Source organism: Furipterus horrens, unplaced genomic scaffold (assembly GCF_987537825.1).
Source record: "Furipterus horrens unplaced genomic scaffold, mFurHor1.1.pri manual_scaffold_11, whole genome shotgun sequence".
Lineage (NCBI taxonomy): Eukaryota > Metazoa > Chordata > Mammalia > Chiroptera > Furipteridae > Furipterus > Furipterus horrens.
The window spans coordinates 61,875,163-61,900,019 of record NW_028327181.1 but is presented as its reverse complement, the minus strand read 5'-3'; the positions used below and the strand labels follow the sequence as shown (position 1 = coordinate 61,900,019).

Sequence of the window (24,857 nt, the reverse complement as noted above, 5' to 3'; positions counted from 1 at the left end):
TTGCAGAAGGCACCGCGTGTCTGTCTCACACAGACCACAGGGGCTCCAGGGGGATCTCACTGGCATAACAGCCCAGGTCATGCTGTGTACACCCTGGAAATGAGGTTTTCAGCTCTCAATCCTGCCCCGCGCAAACCCATATTTCAATCACACAGAAATCTCTGTTTTCTAAACTTCACCGCGCTTCCACTTTTCCCCTCAGGCAGTGTTTACTTCCTGAAACATTCTCTCTGGTGGTACTCTGCCTGCTTATCTTGGCACACACAGATCATCACACTCTGACAATTAACAGCAATAGGGATTGAGCCTCTACTGTGTGCAGTATGGGGTGGGGAGGGGTGAATGTACCCAGACACAGACTCCGGCTAGACAGACAACCGGCAATCCTTCCCACCCACAACAGGCACCTCCAACACTTAGGCACATATGCAACCCTGCCCCCTCCAGGCCTTATTTCACTCTTCCACCTGCTTGTGATCCTTCCTCCCTCACCTTGTGGCCAAATGAGGCCCAACTTTCAAGTTTTAGCTTAGACACTCCAGGAGCCCTTTGCTCTGCACTCCAGGTACTCTCCTCTCACCTGGAGCTCCCCTACTGGTTTGGACCCCCCAGGGCACTTATAAAGCATACAGTCATGCGCTGCTTAATGATGTTTACAGCCACGACAGACCACACAAACAACAGTGGTCCCATAGATTATAATGGAGCTGAAAAATTCCTGTCTCCTAGTGATGCCATAGCCCAATGCGGTCCGATGGCCTCCGGTAGTCAGTACAGTAACGTGCTGTACAGGTTTGCAGCTTAGGCGCTACAGGGCTGTGCCTCAGAGCCTAGGTGCGTAGTAGGTTAGACCAGCCAGTTTTGTGGACGCACACTCTGTGATGTTCGCACAATGACGTAATCGCATTTCTCAGAACACATCCCCAGTGTTAAGTGCCGCATGACTGTTTGAGTTCTGGCTGTCTCTATGTCCCGGAGCCTCAGTTTCCCCACCTATAAAATGGAATAGTAACAGCTAACTCATGATGTGGTTGTACTAAGTAAATGCAATAGCACACTAAACAGCTTGTACTAAATGCTGAACAAACGTTAACCATTTCCAACAGCATTTTAGCACTGAATGGGGCCAACATTTGTTTCATGGATGCATGGATGGATGGATGGATGGATAATGAAGAAATAGAGAGATTATTTCCAAAATATGAGACAATCTTTGCAGATCTCCCATGACAGTTTAGGAAAACCTAGAAAACAAAACAAAACAAAAAACCTTAACCTTTATTGTATACCTACCACATATCAAGGCTCCACGTACCATAAATTGTCTAATTTGAGCCTCATAATAGGAAGCTATTGCAGCAGAACTAGGAAGGGACTATTCTAAGAGGTTAAGTCAGTTGATCAGCATCACAAAATTAGTAAAAGATAGTCAGGACTGATAGCTTTACCGTTTCCTAAACACTGGGAAGGAAGAGGAGGGCTTGCTCCAGGCCTTGGCTGCCCACAATCTTAGACTAGCAACTCCTAGAGGTCAGGGCTGCCCCACCTGGGGCCCTGCAGGAACAGTTAACCAAGAGCCTGGTTTGGGGAAGAAAAGGAGGGAGTGGGGGAGGCTGGGCTGTGGAGGTAGCTCAGGGAGTTGCTCTCTGGACACCAGCTGTGGGGATTCCCATGAGCCCTTCCTTCTCCAGCTCCTCCAGCCGAAGCCCTTACAAAGCCCTCGTGCACAGAAGGAGTTAACTCTGGGCTTAACTTCTTGAAAGAACCTGGAGCTTTTACTTCTTGAGCTCACCCTCCTCCCTTTCTTTGCAAAGTCTTCCTGATCTTTATACCTCCTGCAAGTCCCTCCTCCTTACTTTCTCTCACCCCCGGACTCCAAAAACACTGATTGCCAGGTTGGGTCAATGGTTAATGCTCCACCAGCTTTATATAAGCCTGCCCTGGCTGCCTATCTGCTTTAGTCAGTCCTTCAGTTCCCTGGATTCCAGACAGACCGTGGCTCCAGCAGCCCTCCTGTGTCCACACCATGGCCACCTGGTGGCAGATCCTGTGGGCCTATCGCTTCTACCTGATAGTGTACATCCTGCCCATTCTCCTGCTGCCTCTGCCCATCGTCATCTCCACCAAGGTAAGGCTTGGGGTTCTTTTCTGGGCACAGAGAAGCTCTTAGAGGGCAGGGGAGGGACTGTTTGGGCCAGAGCTAGGCATCCTCAGGGCCAGCTTAACCTACTCACCTCTGCTAGCCTGGAAGTGAGGCTCTAATCTCCTGGTCTTCCTGATGGCTGAGGATTAAGAGATCAAGGGAGCTTAAGCTTGTCACCCAGTAGTAAATGTGAATTGTTTAGGTGCACTTGGAATCCACTGTCTTGAGAGTTAAGAAGCTGGTTCAGTAAAAGAGGTGCAGGTGGAAGCAGATGGGGTTATCCGCCTACTATGCACCCACCGGACTAGGCTCATGGGTAGAGCTAGCTGCTGGAGGGGATAGAAAGGGAATAGGGTAAAGCTGGCCTAAGGCGGTTTGTGCCATTTAGAGTTTAAACAAATAGTGTTATCAATAAAAATAAAGAAATTAACACCCTCAAAGGAAAAACAGAGAGAGTATAAACTGAAAGAGAAGGTACTCACCTGTGATCCCAGGTGGGGCCTTGTCAGTGGGCATCGCAGACACCCTGGATGGAGGGGGAGGGGCCACTGCCTCCTGCCCCCCCCACCCTGGCCCACTTTGGGGTTCCTCTTGGAAGTAAAAGAACACAAAATTAGAAATCAAAAATCAGCACAGGGCTTGTGGAGGGGTCCGTTCAGGATGCGGGTTCGGAAGTTCAAGTTTCACAGTAAATCTCCCTCTGGCAGGTCACACAATTAGAAAGTGGCGGAGCTGGGGGTGTGGTCTAGTCCCAAAGCCTGCGTGTCTTCTCTCTCCTGCACTGCCTCCAGAGGCTGACAGAATCACCCCACAGCCCCAGAACTGCCCACTGAGCCATTTTTTCCCTTTCATTACAGGGAAATTGAGGCAGGCTTTTTGTTCACGCTGTCCCAAGGGGGTGAGAGACTGGGGATGTAGGGGCACAGCCCCTGGGTCCCTGACATCTGCTAAGGGACAAGGCTTGGCTGACTTTGGAGATGACCTTGGTCTCAGGCCAAAGCCAGTGGCAGTCTGGGCCAAGTGCGTTAACCCTGGGAGGGAAGACAGACAGGGACTGTGATTCTCATTTTACCCCAGGAAAGCACAGCCCAGAAAGATTTAGTAACTTGCCCAAGGTCACACAGGAAAGCCTGGGGCAGTGTGAGAAGCCAGGCCCCCTGGTGGGGGCACAGCATGTCAGGAGCCTCTGTGCCCTGTGCTGCACCCAGCCCTGCCGCCTGCTTCTGCCCACAGACACGCCTCCCTGCCCTCACTCAATTTGTTGATTTGATCCCTGGTTTTCTTTCCCTCACCACTAGTTTCATATGCGTTTTTGTTCATTTCAGCAGGACTAGCCTTCACTGGGTCTGTCCCCAGTGCTATCCGTGGAGGCCAGCCCTCCGCTGGGACACTGGATGGCAGCCCCTGTCTCAGGCTCTGCCCCTGTAATTGCCCCCTCTCTCTCCTCCATCAGCTTCCCCTTCTCTGCGCGATCTCTCCCACTAGCACGCACACATGCTGTAATCGCTTCCGTCTTAAAAACAAGCAAAACCCTCCCCTGACTCCACGTCCCCTCCACATCGGCCTCCTTTCTCTTGCCAGTTCGATCCCTGGTCCGGGCACATGTGGGAGGCAACCGATGATGTTTCTTCCTCACATCGATGCTTCTCTCTCTTAGTGAGGACTAAAAAATAAATAAATAAGCATCTCTATGCTGATGAGGCCCCAATCTGCAACCCCAGCCCTAACCTCTAAACTTGTATTATCCAGCTAATACTAGACTCCTCTACCCACATGTTCTCTTTCAGGCAGCAGGCCGTTCAGATAAAACCCACACCTCGTAGGGCAGCCATGAGCCACTGGGGTTCCGCCCCTACAGACCCCTTGTTCTCCATGCCCATTGTCCTCTGTCCTGCCCACTCTGCTCCAGTTCCCCTACCTTTCTCTCCGCTCCTCAAATTGATCATCTCCCTGCCTGGAGTGCTCTTCTCCCGCATGCTTCCTTCTCATTCTTTAGGTTTCAGCTTAAATTCCCCTCCTCAGAAAAGCCTTCTCTGATCACCCCCAGTCACTCTGTATTACAAAGCCCTGTGATTTTATTAGAGGGCTTTTACTGTCTGAGATGGTGTCTCTTTATTTTCTATTTATTCTCTGACTTCCTATATTAGAATGCAGGCTCCATGAGGACAGGGACTTTGTCTTTTTCCATGCAGAACCCCCAGTGCCTGGCACATAGTAGGTGCTCAGCAAATACCTGTGGAAGGAAGGAAGGAAGGCAAATAGGGCCTTGTCTTTAATTCCCGCCAAGTCCCTGCTCTCTGTGGTGAGTCCCTGAGCTTAACTTTCATGCCCGTGGTCCCTGAACTGGGAAGGAGGAGTTCCAGGCTAGGCTCAGACCTGTATCTATATAATAATGTTGACATTTATTTATTTATTGAGTTTTTCTATTTTTTTAAACTGATTTTAGAGAGAGAGAGAGGATGAGAGAGGTAAAGGGAGGCAGGAGAGAGAGAGAAACATCAATTTGCTGTTCCACTTATTTATACGCTCACTGGTTCTTGTGTGTGCCCTGACCAGGGATTAAACCTGCAACCTTAGGATATAGGGGCCATGCTCTAACCAACTGAGCTACCCAGCCAGGCCTTGAGTTTTTTAATGCAATTATTGTGCCAAGCACTTCAAAGCACTAATCCATTTTACAGACATGTAAATTTAGGCCCAGAATAGTAATTTGCCTAAAGCCCCAGCTAGAAAAAGACAAAATCTGGACTGGAACCTGATCTTGGGGTCTCTGTCTGAGGCTGTCCAGGGATGCAGGGCGGTGGCACTGTTGTGAGTCAAGTCTTGAGCCATCTGCCCTTGCATCCATCCAGCTGCCAGGCAATCAATCCTCCCACTGCTGGTCAGCCAGGGAAGCCTGTTGAGCCCTTGCCCCGTGCTGCGGGTTACCAAAAAGCAGACAGACATTTGGCCCTCAAATTTCTCTCAGTATAGAGGAACCTGTGTTCACACAGAGGTACAGCCAGAAGGCTGCAGGAGCTCAGAGGAGGGAGAAAATTCTTCCAACTGAGTCAAGGGAGAATCCGAGGCAGATGGCATCTGAGTTGAACCTTGAAGGCGGAGTGAGATTCCAACGGTCAGAGGCATCCGTAGAGTGAAGGCCAGGTGAAGGGACTGCGGGAGCAGAGGTGAAGGGGCTGGAGGAATAGCTACAGAATCCTTGAAATGCTTGTTATCAGGTGGCCCCAGCAGATGGGGGACAGTGGGCCTGAGGCCTTGTCACTACTCCCCCAACCCTACAACCATGCAGTGAAGAAGCACCGTCAGTCTGCCAGAAAGCTTCCAGCCATTCATTCAGTCCACCCACTCACTCACTCGGTAAGGAACATGCACAGCATGATAGGCACTGTTGAGGAGCACTGTGGCAGGGTGGGGGTTAGGGTGGGAGGGTGGAAAGACACACAAAAGGCATTACTGTCCGTGTGTGAAAACCAAACAGCAAGCGGTAGCTGGCTTAGGGAGGGGCTGCTCCAGATGCGGTGGTCAGGGAAGGCCCCCTGGGTGCTGATGTTTACCCTAGGACCAGAATGGCAAATAGGAGCCAACCAAGCATAGCTCTGAGCAGAGAGCTGTTCAAGCAGAAGACAGTGCAAAGGCCTGAGGCCAGGGCTGAGCTCAGAAGGTGGAGGAATAAACGTGGCCACTGTCGTGTGAGGGCCTAAGTGAGGAGACGGTGGCTTAAGTTTAGTTTAGAGAGGAGGTGGGAAGAGGTCAGCCAATGTCAGTCGTACAAGGCCAGGGGAAGGAGTGAGGGTTTTATGCTGAGAGCCGCGGGGGGTAAATATTTGCTCAGGAGTCAATCAGCTAGTAAGTTACAGTCAAAAACACAAATGTCTCCCAAGACCCAAAGAGGACCTAAAAATAGTCTCCCAGTGGCACAATGTCTGCCAGGACAGAGCTTAGCTGAAATCTATATCGTATTTACAGTGAGAACAGAAAGTAGAATTCCTTAATCTGAATCACATGTATTCCGAAGAACTGCACGTGTGTACACGCACATACACTTAGAAATCTGTGTAATGAAAGTATCATTACTGCAAGCTATCGCCGAACCCCAAAGATGAACTCAGTACCCAGATGATTCACTGCAGGCAAGAAGTCTGTCTGTACAAGGAATTTGGACCTCAGTTCTGAGACCCGCCTCTACAGATGTGGGTCAAAATCCACTTTGCAGCAGGTGCAGTCACGTGACCTTATCAAGCCTCTCCAAGCCTCTCACCCTGAAGGGGCTGTTGTTGGGATGACATGAGGCAACCTGAATGCACAGAGTATCTGGCACTCAGGGCTCAATAGGCAATGACTCCCTGTGCCCCTGGCCTCTTCTCTGAATTCCTAGCCCCTGGAAAATACAACTAGTCTCAGGCACTGTGGAGATGCCTGACTTCTTTTCCACAAATGACTTCTTTTGTTCAAATGAGCCATTATGGGCCTCAGTGATTCCACCTTAGAAACCGGAAGCGAGGTGTCTCTGGTCACCCCCACCAGAATGGTGAGGTGTGGTCCCTAAGTGTGACCCCAAGCAGCACTGGGACCATGTGGAGGCAAACCTTCGGCCTCTGGGGTACGTGGGAGTAGGATTAGAAGAAGGAGCCAACCTCCAGGGCCAGGGGAATCCCTGGAGCAGAGAGAGAAGGTTCCCCAACTTGAACTTTGTCCCAGGATTACCAAATGCTGTCCATGTTTCTAAGCACCTGCTAAGTGAAAGTCAGGAAAGGAAATCATAGTAGACTCTTCCACGGTACAGTTTCCTGGATACGATTCAGCAGTGAGGCCCAGGGCTGTTGTGAGGCTCAAACGCACAGAGGAGTGTGGGAATGCCTCGCTCGTCATCTCTGCTGCCGGCGGTTTTGCTCTTTAGTGGACACAGGCCGACCTGGCTCCAGTTCAGACTGTGAGGTCAGGATTCTTTCCCCCCACTGTTGTTTTCTCTGACACTCAGAAGCCCATTGTTTCCCTTTGGGCTCTTGGAGCAGAAGATGATGCAACAAAGTCATAAATGCTGAGGTGCAGAAATAAACAAGATAACCCAAATGAGCTCAGGCAAAGAATAGGAAGGGTGTCAGCCACTGTCACTTGCTTTTGGCAGAGTCTCAAAGGCAGGCAGGCAGGGGCTGGAGACACTTTAGAGTGGAAAAAGGGAAGGCTTCAGGTGTTCCCTGGTTAGAGGCTGTTGGCGGGGGAAGTGGGAGGCATCGGGATGGCGGGGGCGGGGGATTGTTAACCAGAAGCACAGAGTCCTGTGTAATTGGTTAGGGGAGCATATTTGGTTTTCACTGGTTGGTCCTGAGTTGGAAGTGGGGATAGAGAGTCGGGGGTAAAAATGAGGGAAGCTGCTGGTCCTCAAGCCAGTCCTGGTTGGGGCCAACTGCTCCGGAGGTTGTGGTTTGGCTGCCCCAGGCTGGTTGCTGCCGGGGTTGTATTTTAACACATGGACTGGCCATGGTTCCCTTTGTATATTCAGTCTCTCAAAGGTGGTAGGGCCTGTTATTCCTAGAAAGGATATCATGCACCCCTATCCCACTCTGTACCCCCTCCCCCAAGTCTCTTCAGCCTGGCTTCTCTCCTTGTGATCACTGCCACGCAGACACCCAGGACAGGCCCCTGGGAGTTTTCTTCCTCCCATTTCTCCTACGCGGCTCATCAGCCACCACCCAGACCCTCTGCCTTCCAACTCCTACCGTCTCTGGTGTCCGTCCTCTTTCTCCGTCTCCACTGCCATGACCTGCTCTGAACCCCTGCCATGTCCACACTGGATCCCAGCTCCACCTCCTGGGGCCTCCCCGCCTCTCGTCCTGTGTCTTCTGATCCATCTGCTACACTACAGCAGATGGAGATCCTTATTTTCATCTTTACGTAATTCATGTATTTAGGTGACACTTGCACCTTGTGCAAACTTCAAAGCACAAAAAAGTGCCCTGCCTGAGAGCAGTCTCAGCAACCAGCATGGTGTATGTCCTCCAGAGCAGGGACTCCACACACTTGGGGATCTGTGGGGACATCCAGGAGGTCTGTGGAGTTGGATGGAAAAAAACTACATTTTATTGCCAATAACCTCTAAAGAAAATTTAGCATTTCCTTCTGTTATGAATGCAGACAACAGCTCACAATAGTATAACGATAGCTTTGACTTTTCTACCAGTAGAAATCACAAATACTTTTTTTTTTAGAAGATTTTATTTATTTATTTTTAGAGAGAAGGGAAAGTGAGGGAAAAAGAGAGGGAGAGAAATAACAATGTGCAAGAGATACATCAATGCTTTGCCTCTCCCACACCCCCAACTGGGGACCTGGCCTGCAACCCAGGCATGTGTCCTGACTGGGAATCGAACCAGCAAACTTTCACTTCGCAGGCTGGCACTCAATCCATTGAGCCATACCAGTCAAGGCACAAATACTTTTATATCACATTAGAGCTGTTGACAGTACCTTGAAATATTTTTTTTACGTTCATCATGAGTTTTAAATTACTAGCTAACTGTTGATGAGATTCAGGAAAATACAACAGGGCAGCTGACGGCAATTAGGGGAACTGTTTGAGGTCCCAGGGTACCTACTTTGAAGGGAACTGGGCGTCATTGTCCTGTGTACAATGTTTCTTGTATCTTCTTCAATAAATGTCTCTATTTTTCACATTGCATGATTGGATACTTTCCTGAATCTCATCAACAGTGTGAAATCTTTTCCCTTTCAAAGGTGCTTGTAGTTTTGGGAAAAGCCGGAAGTTGCAGGGTGCCAAATCTGGGCTGTAGAGGGTCTGAGTCACCTGGGTGATTTGATGTTTCACCAAAAAAACTCTGCACGAGACGTGATGCATGAGTGAGCATGTTGTCGTGATGCAGCTGCCAATCACCAGTCTCCTATAGCTGCAGCCCTCTGAACCATCTGTAGTTTCCTCAAAGGAATGCTCAAGCTTAATGCAAAATTTGATGCAGATTCATAGCTCCACTTGCTCAGTCATTTTGAATGTGAGGACCACACAGTACACATGCTCACTCAACAGCATCTACTGCCCCCACTGACCAGGACAGTGAAGTCGTCATTGTTGACGCATATGCATTCCTGTCCACTCTCCCTGGCTGCCAGGTTACATCGATGTTGTGCAAACCATTCTTGTTATATTAACAATGGCTGGACTTTTTCTGGACAGACATTGTGCGTGTGTAGGTGTGTGTGTGTCTACTTGCACATGTATTTCTTAAAATCACATGTAATAACATCAGTGTAATCTTTCAATAGAAACACCAACCTAACCATATCATTCTCTTCTTAAAACCCTTCAAAGGCCTCCCGTTTCCATCCCTGTCTCCTAGATAAAGTCCTAGATCCCTCTCGGGACACACAGGGCTCTTTCCAAACACTACACCCCTCTGAGAATGCATCTTAACCTCTTGTGCCTCATCGCATTCCCTCTGTGCTTATTCCCTCACCCCAACACATTTTTTCCCTTCCACCGAACTCCTATTCATCCCTCAGTGCCTCCTCAGTGTCTCCTCTCTGGCAGCCTTCCTCAGCCCAGAAGGAGGGAGGCTCAGGGAAGGGACCCCTTCTCTACAACCCCACTCTCTGGTCTCTCCTTTGCAGCAGCACTCGGCAGGCTGCACCCAGTGCCTCGCCTCGCTCCCCAGATCCAGGAGTGCTTACTGCCAGCAGCATCCCTACTTGCCAGGGGTAGTGGGGGCAGTGGGAGTGGCCCGCTATGTGCCAACCCATGCCCACCCCGGGGTTAACTTTCAATCTCCAGGAGAAATAAGTTGTGACACCTCCAAGACTGTGGGCATATTTGCTGCTGCCCAATAGCCACAGGCTGCTCTATACCCGTAACGGGTAAAGGCCGTGGTGCCCGCAGATCCCACACCTTGCCCACACCCTGGGTCCAGAGTCTGCCCTGGATTCCCTGGCACCTTCATCTTCATTCGTACCTCTTGCACTCACCCTGGTTCCTCAGCAGCCCAAGACCACATTTCTGTCCCAACGCCAACCCTGCCACCTGCTCAGGGCCATCTACAGCAGCATTGTAGCTGTAGGTGCAGCAGCTACAGATTGTAGCTACATGTTCACCTCCCTTATCCTTCTAATAACCCAACAAAGTAGGAGTTTCTCTTAGTCTCATTTGTTGATAAGGAAGCCTCATAAAGGAGATAAATGTGCATACAGCTGGAAATGCTCAGTGTTGCTTATCAAAAAAAAAAAAAAAGCTGAGAGAGTTTAAGTAACCAGCTCAAGGACACACAGCAATTAAGCTCATTCTGTGCATGCAGGTTTTCTGAACTGTGACCTTTTTTCCTTTTACCAAAGAATCAAGCCCTCTGAGGGTTTACCTCTTCCGTCCACTGCTGGCTTTGCGGGGCAGCCCGCCTACCCATGGCCCTATGGGCCAGCTCACACCCAGACCTCCTGAGGGCCAGGGCTGGGCCTGATGCATATCCACATCTCTAGTGTCCAATATTCATTCATCTCATTCATTCAGAGTGTCAATTCCATTGAGATGCCAGGCACCCTGCTGGGGTGAGCAGAGACAGACTTGGACCCTGCTCCCGGGAGAACATGGCCTGAGTACAAAGATTGAGAGTAATCAGGTACCTCATGAAACTATATGTTTCATTATAGACTGTACTGAGTGCTATGAAGAAGAGGTACAGGGGCTTAGACTGTTAAAAAAAAAAAAAAAGGTGAATATACCCCGGCCTGGAAGCGGTAGAGGCTTCCCTAAAAATAAACATTTGAGTTGAGATTTCAGGAATGAGTACACATCAGCTGGGCAAAGTTGGGAGGGAAAAGAGGACATTATGTGCAAAGGCCCTGTGGCTACAGAGAAAACGAAACATTTGAGTAACTGGGAGAGGGCCAGTGTGGCTGCAGCAGAGAGAACAACAGGGAGAGGGTTAGACCAGCCCCAGACTTTTCCTAAGAGCTGTAGGAAGCCCTGAAGGGGCATGAGCTGCTTTGAGGTGAGTGTGTGTATGTTGGAGGTGGGGGGAGGGGAGATTAAACAGATTTGTGCCTCAAGATCACCCTGCAGCAAGGAGAAGAGATTTCAGGGGCAAGAGAGGAAACTGGCAGGTGAATCAGGAGGCTGTTGCAGGAATCTTGGTGACAGATGCTGAGGCTTGGACCAGGCTAGTGGCCCAGAGCTGGAGAGAAGTGAACGGGAGCATCTGAGGCATAGAACCAGCAAGACTGCAGGCCTGGAGGGGGAGCATATTGGTTGAATGAGTGTCTGACAACAGGTTTGATCCCTGAGTTCCCACTTCTGAAAGTGAGGATATTGACCTTGGAATAGGACATGTGTGAGGCCAAGGGCAAAGGACCCCCAGGGCTCTTTCCTCACCGGGTGCCCCAGGGGCTGGCCCCTGGCTCAGAACACAAACAGCTCCCCCACCTCAAATCCAGGCCCTCTAAGGTTTAAGCAACACGTGTCAACAAGGCCACGCCAGACTCCCTGAGTCTCGGTTTCCTCACCGTTCAGTAAGAACAGTGAGAACCACCATCTCACAGAGATGTAGGAACGAAATGAGAGAGGACGTCTGTGAAGCAGACACTGGGCTCTGCCTGACCCCTGTAACCCTCCACTCCCCTAGGCTCGCCTCTGCATCGCTGGGGCTTGTAGAGACCCCTGCTCCCTCCCACATGGGGGTGGGCCTGGGAGCTTAGAAAACTCCCCAAGTGATTCAGTGAGGCCACAGCAGTTGGTACCAGATGAGTGTATTCTTCCTCTCTTCTCAGGAATTCTAACCCATTTCTGAGCCATTGGCTGCCTGGTGAAGATTGTGGCCCCTTCTCAGAATATTGCTTTGAAATGCACAAAATAAAATGCATAAGATCACAAAGGAAACCAATTATTTTGAAATTCAGCTATAAAAATATGAAAAAAATACATTGCAATTCAGAAATATAGGTGCTTCTTCAGGAATCCATTGATTAAGATCTAGTGTTGTTGTAGTAACTACCATAACTTCAAAATAGTGACAAATGTAAACAATATTTCAGATATATTTTGAGTTATCTGTAACAACTGATCTGTGTGGATATCTAATCGCTAATAGCCACAGTCCGCTACCTGTGATGAAATCACCAACAGTACTTTTAACAGCTGTATGGTTTTGTTGCCTATGTTCATAACCTTAGATGTTAGCAGAAAAGTGAAAAAGTATTCCCATCGAACTTCACAGATTTTTGGAATTCCACACCCAGTTCAGAACCCCATGAACCAGGAAGAACAGGTCAACAAGTTATGCTACAGCTGGACAGACTCCCCAGGAAGGTGGGATGGGGACACAGGGCCAGAGACACCAGGGCCAAGGAAGGCTCCTGAATGGAACTGTGAAACCAGTTTTGGGTTTTGACCCAGAGACAGACAGACAGACATAGAGAGGGACACACAGAAGTTGTAATGCGAGTAAGGGACCCATAGATTGAACGCACTGGAGCTCACAGGGGCAGGTTTGACTCCTAACAGGTCCCTTTGGAGTGTGGAAATGGGGTCTTGGAAGTGAAGGAACTTGCCCAGAGTCAGGCAACAGGAAGTAGCAGGCCCCACGGTAATAGTTCTGTTTGGATTCAGAGCCCCATACACCCCAGGAGCTACAGCAACCCTGAAGCGGGGCAACACCCCTAAAATGCAAGGGCTCACGCTCAGGGTAGAAGGTAAAAGCTGGGGCTCAAGAACTAGATGGCCTGGCTTCTCCACTTACCTATGTGACTTTGAGACATCTGCTTAATGTATTTGCACATTGGTTCTATACCTGTGAAATGAGAATAGTCATTACCTCACAGAGCAACTAAATGTGATTAAAAAACCTCTGATGCACAGCGCAGAGAGCACAATGCTTGGCAGAAGGTAGTCCTCAGGGTCCTCTGCTGTCATGATTAGCAGAGCTTCTTTCTATTTTTTTTTTTTTTAAGATTTATTTATTTATAGGGAAGGGGGAGGGGAGGGAGAAAAAGAGGGAGAGAAACATTGATGAGCGAGAGACATTGACCTTGATCAGTTGCCTCTTGTACACCCACAACTGGGGACCTGGCCCCTAACCCAGGTATGTGTCCTGACTGGGAATTGAACCGGGGACCGTTTGGTTCGCAGGTCGACACTCATTACACTGAGTCACACCAGCCAGGGCAGCAGAGCTTTCTTCTTAATTCAGCAGTGATGTTTCCCCACGTACACCCCCGCCCCCCGCCCCCAGCTCCCCTCCTTGCAGGGGACGCCAGGGTCCAGAGGGGCTGGCCTGCCCTTAGCCCCAGGGGAGGATGAGTAACTGGCCAGTGCGATCTTTGCAGGTGAAAAAGTGGCTGCGGAAACAACAGCTTCAGCAGAATCAGCCTCCTGCTGGGGGAGGAATGGGGGGTGGGTCTCTGGTCAAGGGTCAAGGTGGCCCCACCCCTGGTGCCCACGAGTTCAAGTCTGGGGTGAGGAGAGGTGGTGGAGCCTTATTGGAAAGAAAGTGAGCCGGGCCTGGGACAGACTTGGCTCTCCAGCAGGGCTGTGCGCTGCGCCACTCTGGGAGCGCCAGTTCTGTACACGATGGGGAGGCTCTGTCACCTGGGTCCCGGGCGGCCTCTGCCACTCCCTAGTTTTGTGGCCTTGAGCCAGCCACTTACCCTCTCAAGCTCATCTCTAACGGGGGCCACCACACCCACCTTAATGGCTGTTTGAGTTTCTGTAACAACATAAAAACAACCAGCTCCTAAGAATTGCTTCATTAACAGCAGCTTCTTCTCCCCCACCACCCCCCCAGGCCACCCCCAGGGACCCACCCCAAGCTTCAGGGTACTAAGGACATGAGGTACTAAGGGGTGACCCCAGCCTGTAGCAAGGTGGAGAAAACAAGAAGGGCAGGGCCGTTGAGACAGGTAAGAGGAGGGGCCCCCCAGCCCCACTGTCCCAGCATGCAGTGCCTTCTTTTGGCAAACAAAGAATCGGCAGGTGCCCCTGAGGAGGCAAGGATGCAGGCACAGGTCTCCACCCCATCCCCCACCCCCGCACTCCAGGCTTCCTTCTGGCTAATGATTCCGCCTCCACCTTCTTTGTCAGCCCTTCAAAGAAGTTCTGTCAATGAGAGTGGCTCTGACATCAAGTGGTGACACCAGGTGTTGCAGGCCTGAGGTCAGGCCTCTCTAGATTTGGTAGCCTTGTCACAGAAAGGCGAGCCTCTGGTACCCAAAGACTCACAAGACTATGACTCAAGGTTCACCCTGTAATTCCCTGCACAAACCTTTCACATAGTCTGTCAAATGGGAATGGCGCCTCCTGGAGTTGTGCAAGGCAGTGCTCATGCCAGGGGTTGCTAGGAAGAAGACATTCTGACATTCCCAAAACTTAGTGATTCCCTTTATTCAGAAAAGCTTTGCTCTGAAGCCTGCTGAGTCTTGAGCTCCAATGATCCAGATGCCACAAAACTGACTCTGTCCTCACGGAGCTTACCTCCTAGCAGAGGGAACAAACACGAATTAAATCGTCATATAAATAAATACATTCTGTAGGCTCTGATAAGGCCAGGGGAAGCCAGAGTACTCACCAGGGGCCACACTGCCCAGGCCCCAGTCTGGCAGCCTCCATCTCATTGAGGGATCCTCACCTGGGCCCTCTGCTGGCTCCTTGGGCTGAGTGGGGCCTAATAGCCAACTCCAGACTCTCCAGACCCTTCAGTGTGGCTGGATTACAATGTCTGGGCTCCCCACAGTCAAAGACAAAGTGGTGAGTGCCTTGCTTTGTTTCTCACTTCCATCTTGAAATGGAACCTGGGGCTCAAACATCAGTGACTGTGGGTTTCACAGGCTCTCTCTACACTGATACAAATGGCCTGTTTTCTCTGGGGACAGGAGGTGATGACTCTGCGATACAGGCCTGTCCCCTCCAAAAGCTCTGCCGCTCTTCTCCCACCCACAGGAAGCCTACTGCGGCTACGCCATCATCTTCATGGCGCTCCTCTGGTGTACCGAGGCTCTGCCGCTGGCTGTCACTGCCCTCTTGCCCATCATCCTGTTCCCCATGATGGGCATAATGAGTGCCTCTGAGGTAAGCCCTGCCCCCACCCATCCACATGAAGAAGGGTTCCCGGGGAAGGAGGGGTCTACTTCTAGATGCTCCTGACCTAGGAAACCTCCTTCGAGGCAGGGCACAGAGAAGAGGGGTCCCTGTCCCTGCTTGTCAGGTCAGAGAGCACTGAGCAAGGCAGGAGAACATTCTAGAAGTGCTAAGTGCAAGGCTGGTGTCTCAGGTTAATTCAAAATGGGAGTGATTAGGTTTAAGCCAAGGGGGTGGAAATGTCTGGTGACGGAGGAAAAGGGGCCTTGAAATCCAACTAAAGATCTTGATTCTTCTTTCAGCGGCTCTTAAACATGAATGTTTTTAAATGGAGAGCTGGTTGAAACACAGGTTGCTTGACCTACCTCAGAGTTTCTGATTCAGCAGATCTGGGGCAGGGCCTAAGCATTTCATTTCTAGCAAGTTCGAGGAACCACTGCTCTAGTTTCTAGAAACAGCACTATATTATCATCTCCCAGTACATGGCAGTAAACATGAGTGGAATCAGGCTAGATTATCTCCCAGTCATTCTTGAGGGGAGAAAGAATGAGTTTGGCAGGAAGAGAGGAACCTGGTTAATATTAAATAACGGGTCATCCAAAGACCATTTCCACTTCATTCCAAGAGCCCAGGGACCCACCTCTGTTTGTGGGAATGTTAGTGACTGTACCCTGTGAGCCCAGGGGCACAGCAGGAGACCCCAGGGTCTTCCTGCCTCTCAGCTGTCCCTGCCTACCAGGTCTGCATTGAGTACCTTAAGGACACCAATATCCTGTTCATCGGGGGGCTGCTGGTGGCCATCGCCGTGGAGCATTGGAATCTACACAAACGCATCGCCCTCCGAGTGCTCCTCATTGTTGGGGTGCGGCCTGCACTGTGAGTTCCCACCAGCCAGGACAGGAGGATCCAGTGCCAGTGGCATTCTGGGTATCTGACCCCTGAAGGGATGCTGGAACACCAGTGAGTCTGTCTGTCCGTCCCTAGGCTGATGCTGGGCTTCATGATGGTCACGGCCTTCCTGTCCATGTGGATCAGCAACACGGCCACCACGGCCATGATGGTGCCCATTGCACATGCTGTCCTGGAGCAGCTGCACAAGGCCCCCGCGGGCAAGGACATCGAGGAGGGCAGGGACAACCCCACCTTTGAACTTCAGGAAGCAAGTGCCCAGAAGGAAGTGACCAAACTTGGTGAGAAAGATGAGGCAGGACCTTGCCCCCACCCCTAAGCTCCTGGGGAGGGTTGAGGGGACTTCCATCCCCAGGGGTTGTCATCCTGGATCCTTTAGGGAAAGAGGGAGGCAAGGAGTGCTGTGGCCAACTTGTCCTGGTTTTCCCAGGATTTTTCTGGTTTTAAAACAAAGTTCCATATGCTGGGAACCCCCTCAGTCCTGGCTAAACCAAGATGCTGAGTCATCCTGGCAGGCAGAGAGCTGGAGTCTGGGTGGACCCTCAGGGGTCCAGGCTCCATTCTCCCTGTGCGGTTTGGATGATCCTCTGCCCTTTTCTATGCCTCAGTTTCCCTCTCTCAAGAGAGAGGTTGGGCCAGATGGTGTCTGAGGTTATCCTAACCTGAGACTCCAGGGAGTGCTGGCCCTTGCAAACCTGGAGGCAGCCTCTGCCCCCCAGCAGCCCAGATGTGGGCGGCTCATTGACAAGGTATCCTGTGCTCAAGGGGCCATGGAGCTCCAGCCACGATCCCTGGAGCTGACCCTGTGCCCGCTCCCCAACCCGAGCTCTCTTTTGTTCCCAGATAATGGGCAGGTCCACCCAGTGCCACCTGCTCCTTTGAAGCCAAAGTCACAGAAGAGCCAGGAACAGCTCCGCTTTTCCCAGGGCATGAGCCTGTGTGTGTGCTACTCAGCCAGCATCGGGGGCATTGCCACACTGACTGGCACCACTCCCAACCTGGTGCTGCAAGGCCAGATTAATTCGTGAGTGACTCAGGGATGGGGGATCTGCACTCTCATCAGGGGGAAATGGGGCCTGGTGGTCACTGGCAATGTCACGTAGCAGCCTGCTTCTTCCTCCAGGCTCTTCCCCCAGAATGCCAATGTGGTGAATTTTGCCTCCTGGTTCGGCTTTGCCTTCCCTGCCATGATCATCTTGCTGCTGCTTGCCTGGCTATGGCTTCAGATTGTCTTCCTGGGGTTCAAGTAAGTGGCAGAATGGATGAGAGAGGCCCTTATCCCCAGGGAGTTTTCAGTTGGGCACTCAGACAGCCATTATGGAAAAGGATAAAATCACAGACCCAGGGAGAAGGCCTCTCCCTCCCACGGCCCCTCAGTGCACTTGGCCAAGAGCATTATTATCCCAGTTCGCAGATGAGCAAACCGGGGCTTAAGGAATAGTACACAACTAGATTTGTGTACTAGACCTGGGATTGAAAACCAGGTCTGATGCCCAGGCCAGGTCCCATGCCACGGCACTCCGCAGTCCTTTGGTAAGTGCTTAAGGAGAGCACACTGAGCGTGGTCAGTTACAAAAGCATTTGATGCTCCTGCTGGATGCCTGGCCCTTTGCTAGGCACTGGGAACACTGAAAGACACCACGTACAGTCCCTGTTGTTGGAGCCCACCATCTGGTGGGTGAAGGCGTGACGGGGCCATGACACAGGGAAGCCCAGGGGCTGTGGGAGCACAGCCTGAGTGTAGGGGCTCTAGAGGCCCCTGGAGGAGACGATGCCCGAACTGAATCTTGTAAAACTAGAAGTCAGCCAGATAGAGAATGGGGTAAAGGCATTCCAGGCCATGGGAACACCTTGTATCAAGGCACAGCAGCAAGGAAGAACATGATGTGCTAGGGAGAACTCTGGTTCTATGTGGTTGAAACATGAAGAACAAAAAGGAATATCAGGAGATGAAGCTAAAGAACACGCAGGGGAAGGATTTTGGACGATATCATGTGCCATATAAAGAGTTAGAACCTTTCCCTGGCTGGTGTGGTTCAGTGGATTGAGCGCCAGCCTGCGAACCGAAAGGTCACAGGTTCGAGTTCTGGTCAGGGCACAAGCCCGGGATGCAGACCAGGTCTCCAGTTGGGGGCATGCAAGGGGCAACCAATCAGCGTTTCTCTCACACATTGATGTTTCTTTCCCTCTCTTTCTCCCTCCCTTCCCCTTTCTCTAGAAATAAGTAAATAAAATCATCTTTAAAAAAAAAGGAACTATAGTACAACTATACAAGAGAAAAAAAGTTAGAACCTTATCCTTTAGGCCAAGTAAATAAATAGGTTTTATTCCTACTAATAACCCCCGATTACTTGTAGTCACTAGAGCTGAGTTGAAAATTACATTAGACAGTGCCAGCTTTCAGTAGGAACAGAGTCTGGGATTGATTGGTCATGTCTGCCGTGAGAACAGGATAGGAGTATGGATATGAGTTGTATGAGTTATTTGCCCTTCTTGTGCAGGCAGTGGGGAGCCATGGAAAGTTTTTAAGCATTGTTGCTGTACTTTAGAAAAACCGCTTGGGTAGGTCTGAGGAGGATGCATTGAGGTTGTGGGTTCATACAAGGCAAGATGGTAGTCAAAGAGACCAGCACAGTGCCAGGCACCAAGGGGGATTCGAAGGTGTGTGAAGCACGGTCTTTGCCCTTGAGGAACTCACCATCCAGCGGGGGGGGGGGGGGGGGGGGGGGGGGTTGCGATTTGCCTAAGTGAAAAGTGAAAAGTCAACATGAGTTAAGTAAGCTGCATACAGAAATGGGCTAAAGCCTCTTTTTGCCTCTGGGGACGACCTGGGTGGGGCTATGGCTGGCACAGGAGGCCCGGAATCTGGGAGGAGAAGGATAGGAAGCTTCCTGAAGAGCTGCTGGAGGAGGAGAGCAGTGAGTCAGAGCCAGAAGGAGGCCTGGGGTCGGGATCTCCAGGTCCTCCTCACTGTGGGCAGCAGAGGGCTCGGCTCTCCTGGAAGGGACAGGGAGTCAGTGGGGAAAATGGAACAGGGCCAAGCATGGAGAAGCCTGGCCCCTCAGTCCCAACCTTGTCTCTGCCTCATGAACCCCTCCCCAAGTCTTCTGCTCTTCTTCCAGAAATATGGGTGAATCCAGGGCCTTACTGTAGCAACTCTGAGAAGGCCTCTGCCAGCCTCAGCCTCCACAACACAGGCACTCGGAACCCCTTACTCCCCTGCCTGGTGCGAGGCCCTCATGAGCTGCCCCTGTCCCTCTACCTGCAGCATCCGGAAGAACTTTGGCATGGGGGGACAGGCACGGGAGCAAGAGAAGGCGGCCTTCCAAGTCATCCAAGCAGAGCACAAGCAGCTGGGCCCTATGACTTTCGCAGAAAATGCTGTCACAGTCCTCTTTGTCCTCCTGGTGCTGCTCTGGTTTACTCGGGAACCAGGCTTTTTCCCCGGCTGGGGCACACTAGCTTTTCCCAATGCCAATGAGGAGAGGTGAGCATTCTGGGGGGAGGGAAATACTTTAGGGGCCCACCTAGCTAAAGGAGGAGGGAAGGGAGCAGTGCCCCCAGAGCAGAACAGGAGGTAACACAGGAGGTCCGGGAAGGGGACACTTGCCAGTAGGACTTGGCACATCTGTGGGAGGGACTCCTCTCCACCACCTCCTCCACCTTGCGTCCTTGAGCAGCCCCGAGCCACTAAGCCTGCCCTCCCTGCCCCACCCATAGCATGGTTTCCGATGGGACAGTGGCCATCTTCATCAGCATAATTATGTTCATCGTGCCCTCCAAGATCCCAGGGCTGACTCAGGATCCAGGTAAGCACCTGGACTGGGGCAGGGAAGGGCCTCTGGGCAGCCCCTGCCTTCCTGCATGAACTGTATTTACACCATATTTGGCAGGAGTAGACAAAGCCCTGGGAGGTTGGTGTGACACGCCAAGGACACAAGGACTCACGGACAAAGTTGGGATGTTGCAGAACTGGGGTCCCTCTCCCCTATGCATTAAGCTCTGATAGGGACCCATACAGGAGGTCCCAAGTGGAAGGGAGGGAAGGCCTGTTGACTCTTGGTGACCCGTCCTCTTCTGCCTGGGGAGTAGGAAAACCGGGGAAGCTGAAGGCCCCTCCTGCCCTTCTCAACTGGAAGACAGTGAATGAGAAAATGCCCTGGAATATCGTGTTCTTGCTAGGTGGTGGCTTTGCTCTGGCCAAGGGCAGTGAGGTGAGAAACCCCTGACACACACACACACCCAGCCTGTTTGAGGGAGACCCTGTGGCGGGAAAAGAGGGGCCATGCTTCTGTCCCTCACAGGAGAGACTTGATTCGCACTTAGGAGCCCCCTGGTGGCAGAGTCTTTGCAGCTGCCTGCTGGAGAGAGGTTAGAACAGTGGTCTCCAACATTTTTGGCGCCAGGGTTCCATGGAAGACAATTTTTCCACGGACCAGGAGGGTGCGGTGGGGAGAGACAGGAGGTGGAGCTCAGGCAGTAATGAGAGTGGCTGCTCACCTCCTGTGTGTGACCCGGTTCCTAACGAGCCACTGACCCGAGCTACAGACTGGTCCGTGGCCCCAGGGGGCGGAGGGGGAAGGGGGCGTTGGCGGCTGGGGGTGGGAAGCTCCTAGGTTACAGTGTCGTCTGAGAGAGATGGGGAAGAAACACAAGCTCAGTCGGATTCTCAAAGCCAAAGGGGAGGCAGATTTCTCGGCTGGGCAGAGGCTGTTCTCAGTGACCACCCACCTACCCTGCTCCACTCCCTCAGCCATTCCAGCAGAGAATGCAATGCCTTTAGCACCCGAGAGTAGCTGGCTTTGGGTTAGCAGTGTCAGCCTGATGCAGCCACCAGGGGGCGCTGTGATCACACCCAGCCAGGCTCTGGGACCCGGGTATTATTCCCAGAGCCTCCACCCGAGAGGGAAATTGTGGAACCTGCACCTCTGGGCCTCAGTGGTCCAGCTAAGCCCATTCACTGCCCGGACAGGAGGCAGCTCCCCAGGGTCAGGGATTGTTCTGGGATTCCTAGGTCTGAGGTTAGTTCATCCATCAAGCATTCACCTGCTGTGCCAAGCTCTGTGCTGGCTGCTGTGTAGGCAGCATTGGGGCTCACCGTCTGGCGTTACAGATGTGGACAGTGCAAGACCTAGGAGCTCTTCTGACCCTGTGGACTGTCCTCACCCCACCCTTCTTGGGGACTGCTATGTGAGCCACTGGGCTCAAGGGGGCAGACAGAGGGCTGAGGTTGGCCAGAGACCTCCTGAGAGAGGTCAGGAGAAGTCTTTACTTCCACCAAGTCCCAAGTTTCCCAAGAACGTCCTTTGACCCCCTTTATTAGCTTCTCCTCTGCCCTTTCTCCCCACACTCTGTTCTTTAAGAGCAAGAGAGGGGGCCTCTTGGTTCTAGCTGGGTCTTCCTTCCAAAGCTGCTGTTGATTTTAAAGAATCTAGAGAGGTGTAGACAGGAAAAGGACCCTCCCAGAGCCTCAGCAGGGGACTCCAGGACCCCAGGCAGCCCAGCCTCTCACACACCACCCTCTCCTGCCCACAGCAATCTGGCCTGTCACGGTGGCTGGGGGAGAAGCTGACTCCCCTGCAGGAGGTGTCAGCTCCCGCCATCGCCTTTATCCTCTGCCTCCTGGTAGCCACCTTCACTGAGTGCACAAGCAACGTGGCCACCACCACACTCTTCCTGCCCATCCTGGCCTCCATGGTGAGCTAGCCCTACAGACACACCTCCTGCAGGCAGCCCTCCTGCCCACACCCCTCCCAGCCCCCCCCCCTCTTGTCTGCACCTCCTCTCCTTTCCAGGAGAGGACCTCTGATCTTCTACCCTTCCCCAGGCTCTCCAGCTACCTTGGGCCCCAAAGCCCTCTGGCCCCTACTCACCCTATCCCTGGTGACGTCACCCCTTGAGTATCCTGATGGGCCTTGCTGGTGGCCTCGCCCACCTCCCCAGCCCAGCCCCTGTTCTGGTCATTCCTGAGGTGATGGGGTGAAATTGCTCCCTGGAGCGTCCCCAGCCCCTTCCTCCCAGGCGCGTTCCTACAGCCTTTGATGACACCCCAAGCCCCTTTGAGATCCGTTTTATGGGCCCCTCCCCTCACCACGTCCTGCAGGGCAGGGCTGCACAGTCATTCTCTCCAGAGAGGTCAAGAGGCCCTTCCCAGGTCACCTAGTACCTCTGGCAGAAGTGGTGGGTTCATGGCCAGAGTGTGTGTTTGGGGTGGGAAGCAGGAGAATTGGGGGACACACCTTTCCCTCTGGGATGAGGATGGCTAATAGCTCTGTCCCGCTGTGCCCCCCTCCAGGCTCAGGCCGTCTGCCTCCACCCTCTCTATGTCATGCTGCCTTGCACTCTGGCCGCCTCCCTGGCCTTCATGCTGCCGGTGGCCACCCCACCCAATGCCATCGTCTTCTCTTTCGGAGGCCTCAAAGTGTCTGATATGGTGAGTGGCAGGGGCCCCATAAGTCTCAGCACTCCTTCCTGCTCTGTCTTCCCTTCTTGGTGGACTACAAAGTAGCATGAAACACCTGAGACTCCCAGCTGAGAATGGACACTTGTCTGGGGTGAGAGACAGCAGGGAGGTTGGGACATGGCCCCCAGTTACAGCATCTTTAGACCCTGCCAGGCCCAGGCCACGTGAGGGGGAGAGGAGGGGGTGAGGTGTTTAAGGAAGGTTCCAAGGTGTCAAGCAGCCACACCCGGGGAGATGGACTCAGAGGGAACAAGGCCCAGGACCCTGGAAGCTCCCCTGTTAGCACTGGGAGTAAAGCAAGAAGCAAGGGCATTGCTTAGTGCTGCAGGTTAGACATGGGAGGACTTCCCCAGGAAGAGTTTTGCTAGTGAGAGCTCCTGGACACCCATGGACAGCGAAGGGATGGGTGCTGGCCCAGCTCAGCACCTGCTGCTCACTCATACTTACTCTCTGCGAACCAGGCCCGTGCGGGATTCCTACTCAACATCATCGGCGTGCTGGTCATATTGCTGGCCATCAACAGCTGGGGCTTCCCCATCTTCGACCTGCACACCTTCCCCTCCTGGGCCTACTCCAACACCACAGCCCACTGCATGGTCGGCCAGGCAAACACCACCACGCCTAGCCCCTAGACCAGGGTACAGTCTGGCCAAGGCCAGGAAGACCCAACTCGTTCCTACTTCTGTCTCAGAAGGAGACACCCAGGCTCCAAGCCAAACATAGAGAGAAAGGAACATGTGCACATAACCTGGTACGCATCTCTAAGGAAGGTGTGTGTGCACTCAATCCTGTGTGTCTAAAGAAAATGTGTATATAGGATGTATGTGTCTGTGTGAAGATGGCGTATTATGTGAGGATGTCTGAGAGGGCGATTTGTGTGTGTGTGCTTAACAGTGCATGTGTGTGAGTGCACAGAGTATAACAGGCTCTCTCTGGCACCCCAGGCCTTGATCTCCCCAGCTTGATACACGACCCCTTTGCACTGTATTTATTGAAACTCAAGGTTGGGGTGGCCTGGATAGCAGGGCCTACCAGCAGTTGCCATGGCAATAGCCTCTGGGACCAGCCCAGGATACTGTTTTCCCTGGCCTCTGTGGTTTGGGGAAAGAGCTCTATACTAGTCACATTAAAGCCTTTTTCAGTAGAGTCTCGGATAGTTTTTCACGGCGCTTTCCAGGGCTGGTCCACCACATGGTTCAGGCCCTTGGTTGGGGATTATGGTGGGAAGGGACCCGGCCTATGTCCTGTGTGGCAGCCCCCTTGGCACCCCTCCCACCCAAGGGAGAATGTAATGGCCAGGAACCCTTGCCAAGACCGATTGGAGTGGGCGCAGCCACCCAGGAAAGCAGCACTGACGTCACCTGGCCTGGCTAATTGGAAGCTGCCAGTCCCTGCGTGTCTTTGGGAAAACCGGCCTCCCCGTTCCCAGAGCACTCCCCGGGCATTTACATAAAACCCTCTGCCCATGCCAGTTCCTCACCGACCCTTCCTCCAGCCGGAAAAACCTGTCCCACTAGACCAGGGGAGGTAGGCTGACCCATGCTAAGCGCCCACAAAGATGGACCCTCACCCAAAACGGCAGCCTGCAGCAAGAAGGACACAGGTGAGACTCACAGGAACAGGTTCAAAACTGGCACAGCCTTCAGAGTTCAAGACCTGACAACTCTCTGGCTCATGCTGCCTCCCCACCTCATCTCCACCCCTCCTCCACCCGCCCCCTGCCCCCACCTTCATGAACTCCAGGTTTTGTCTGGCAAGGTGAGATAGGGGGCAGGGGGAGGGTGATACCATACCCATCATTCTAGTGTGATACCATCCGTTCCTGGCTGGAAGTTCATCTCTGTACCAGTCCCAAGTCTCTTTCATTGTGGACATTGGTTTCTATATGGAAGTTTCCAAGAGTCTCATCTAGTTCCCTCCTGCTGCAGTGGGAGAGAAAAAAAAAGATTCGCCATCACTCTCATGCCCAGTAAAAGAAGGCTGAGGTGCAAAGAGAGTGAACCAGGAAGAATTTAATTCTGGACTCGCCCTGGTCTGGACCTTCACTCAGTACTCCCAGAGCTGGGGTTGGAGGGTGGTGGGCAGGTGTAGATGGGAGGGACCTGCTGCAGGAGGGAGAACACAGCTGTCCCCAGGGGACAGGGGGTCCTGACAGGACATGTCAGACATCCAGCGGAGTGAGGAGTTTCAGGAGAGTGGCTCCACCCCCACCCCAGTCCCCCAGGCTGGCATTCCTCATTTATGAAGTACATCATAAATCACACTCCCACCCAGACCCA

General features: G+C 52.4%; 1 protein-coding gene across 1 annotated transcript; it reads left to right on the top strand.

Moving 5' to 3' along the window:
* The first annotated feature begins 1,945 nt into the window (after positions 1-1,945).
* Positions 1,946-23,259, top strand: SLC13A2 (solute carrier family 13 member 2). The gene is made up of 12 exons (XM_090291008.1): positions 1,946-2,128; positions 15,069-15,197; positions 15,946-16,082; positions 16,191-16,396; positions 16,959-17,139; positions 17,239-17,361; positions 19,384-19,602; positions 19,836-19,924; positions 20,208-20,329; positions 21,651-21,812; positions 22,411-22,548; positions 23,040-23,259. Exons 1-12 carry the CDS (start codon positions 2,027-2,029, stop codon positions 23,208-23,210), a joined length of 1,779 nt encoding a protein of 592 aa, XP_090147134.1. The 5' UTR covers positions 1,946-2,026; the 3' UTR covers positions 23,211-23,259.
* The last annotated feature ends 1,598 nt before the right edge of the window (positions 23,260-24,857 follow it).

Bases quoted from the DNA above. Each gene is read 5' to 3' on its own strand.
- SLC13A2 (XM_090291008.1), top strand. From the start codon at position 2,027: ATGGCCACCTGGTGGCAGATCCTGTGGGCCTATCGCTTCTACCTGATA. The intron at 15,198-15,945 runs GTAAGCCCTGCC...CCTGCCTACCAG, and splicing joins GCATAATGAGTGCCTCTGAG to GTCTGCATTGAGTACCTTAA. The intron at 19,925-20,207 runs GTAAGCACCTGG...CCTGGGGAGTAG, and splicing joins AGGGCTGACTCAGGATCCAG to GAAAACCGGGGAAGCTGAAG.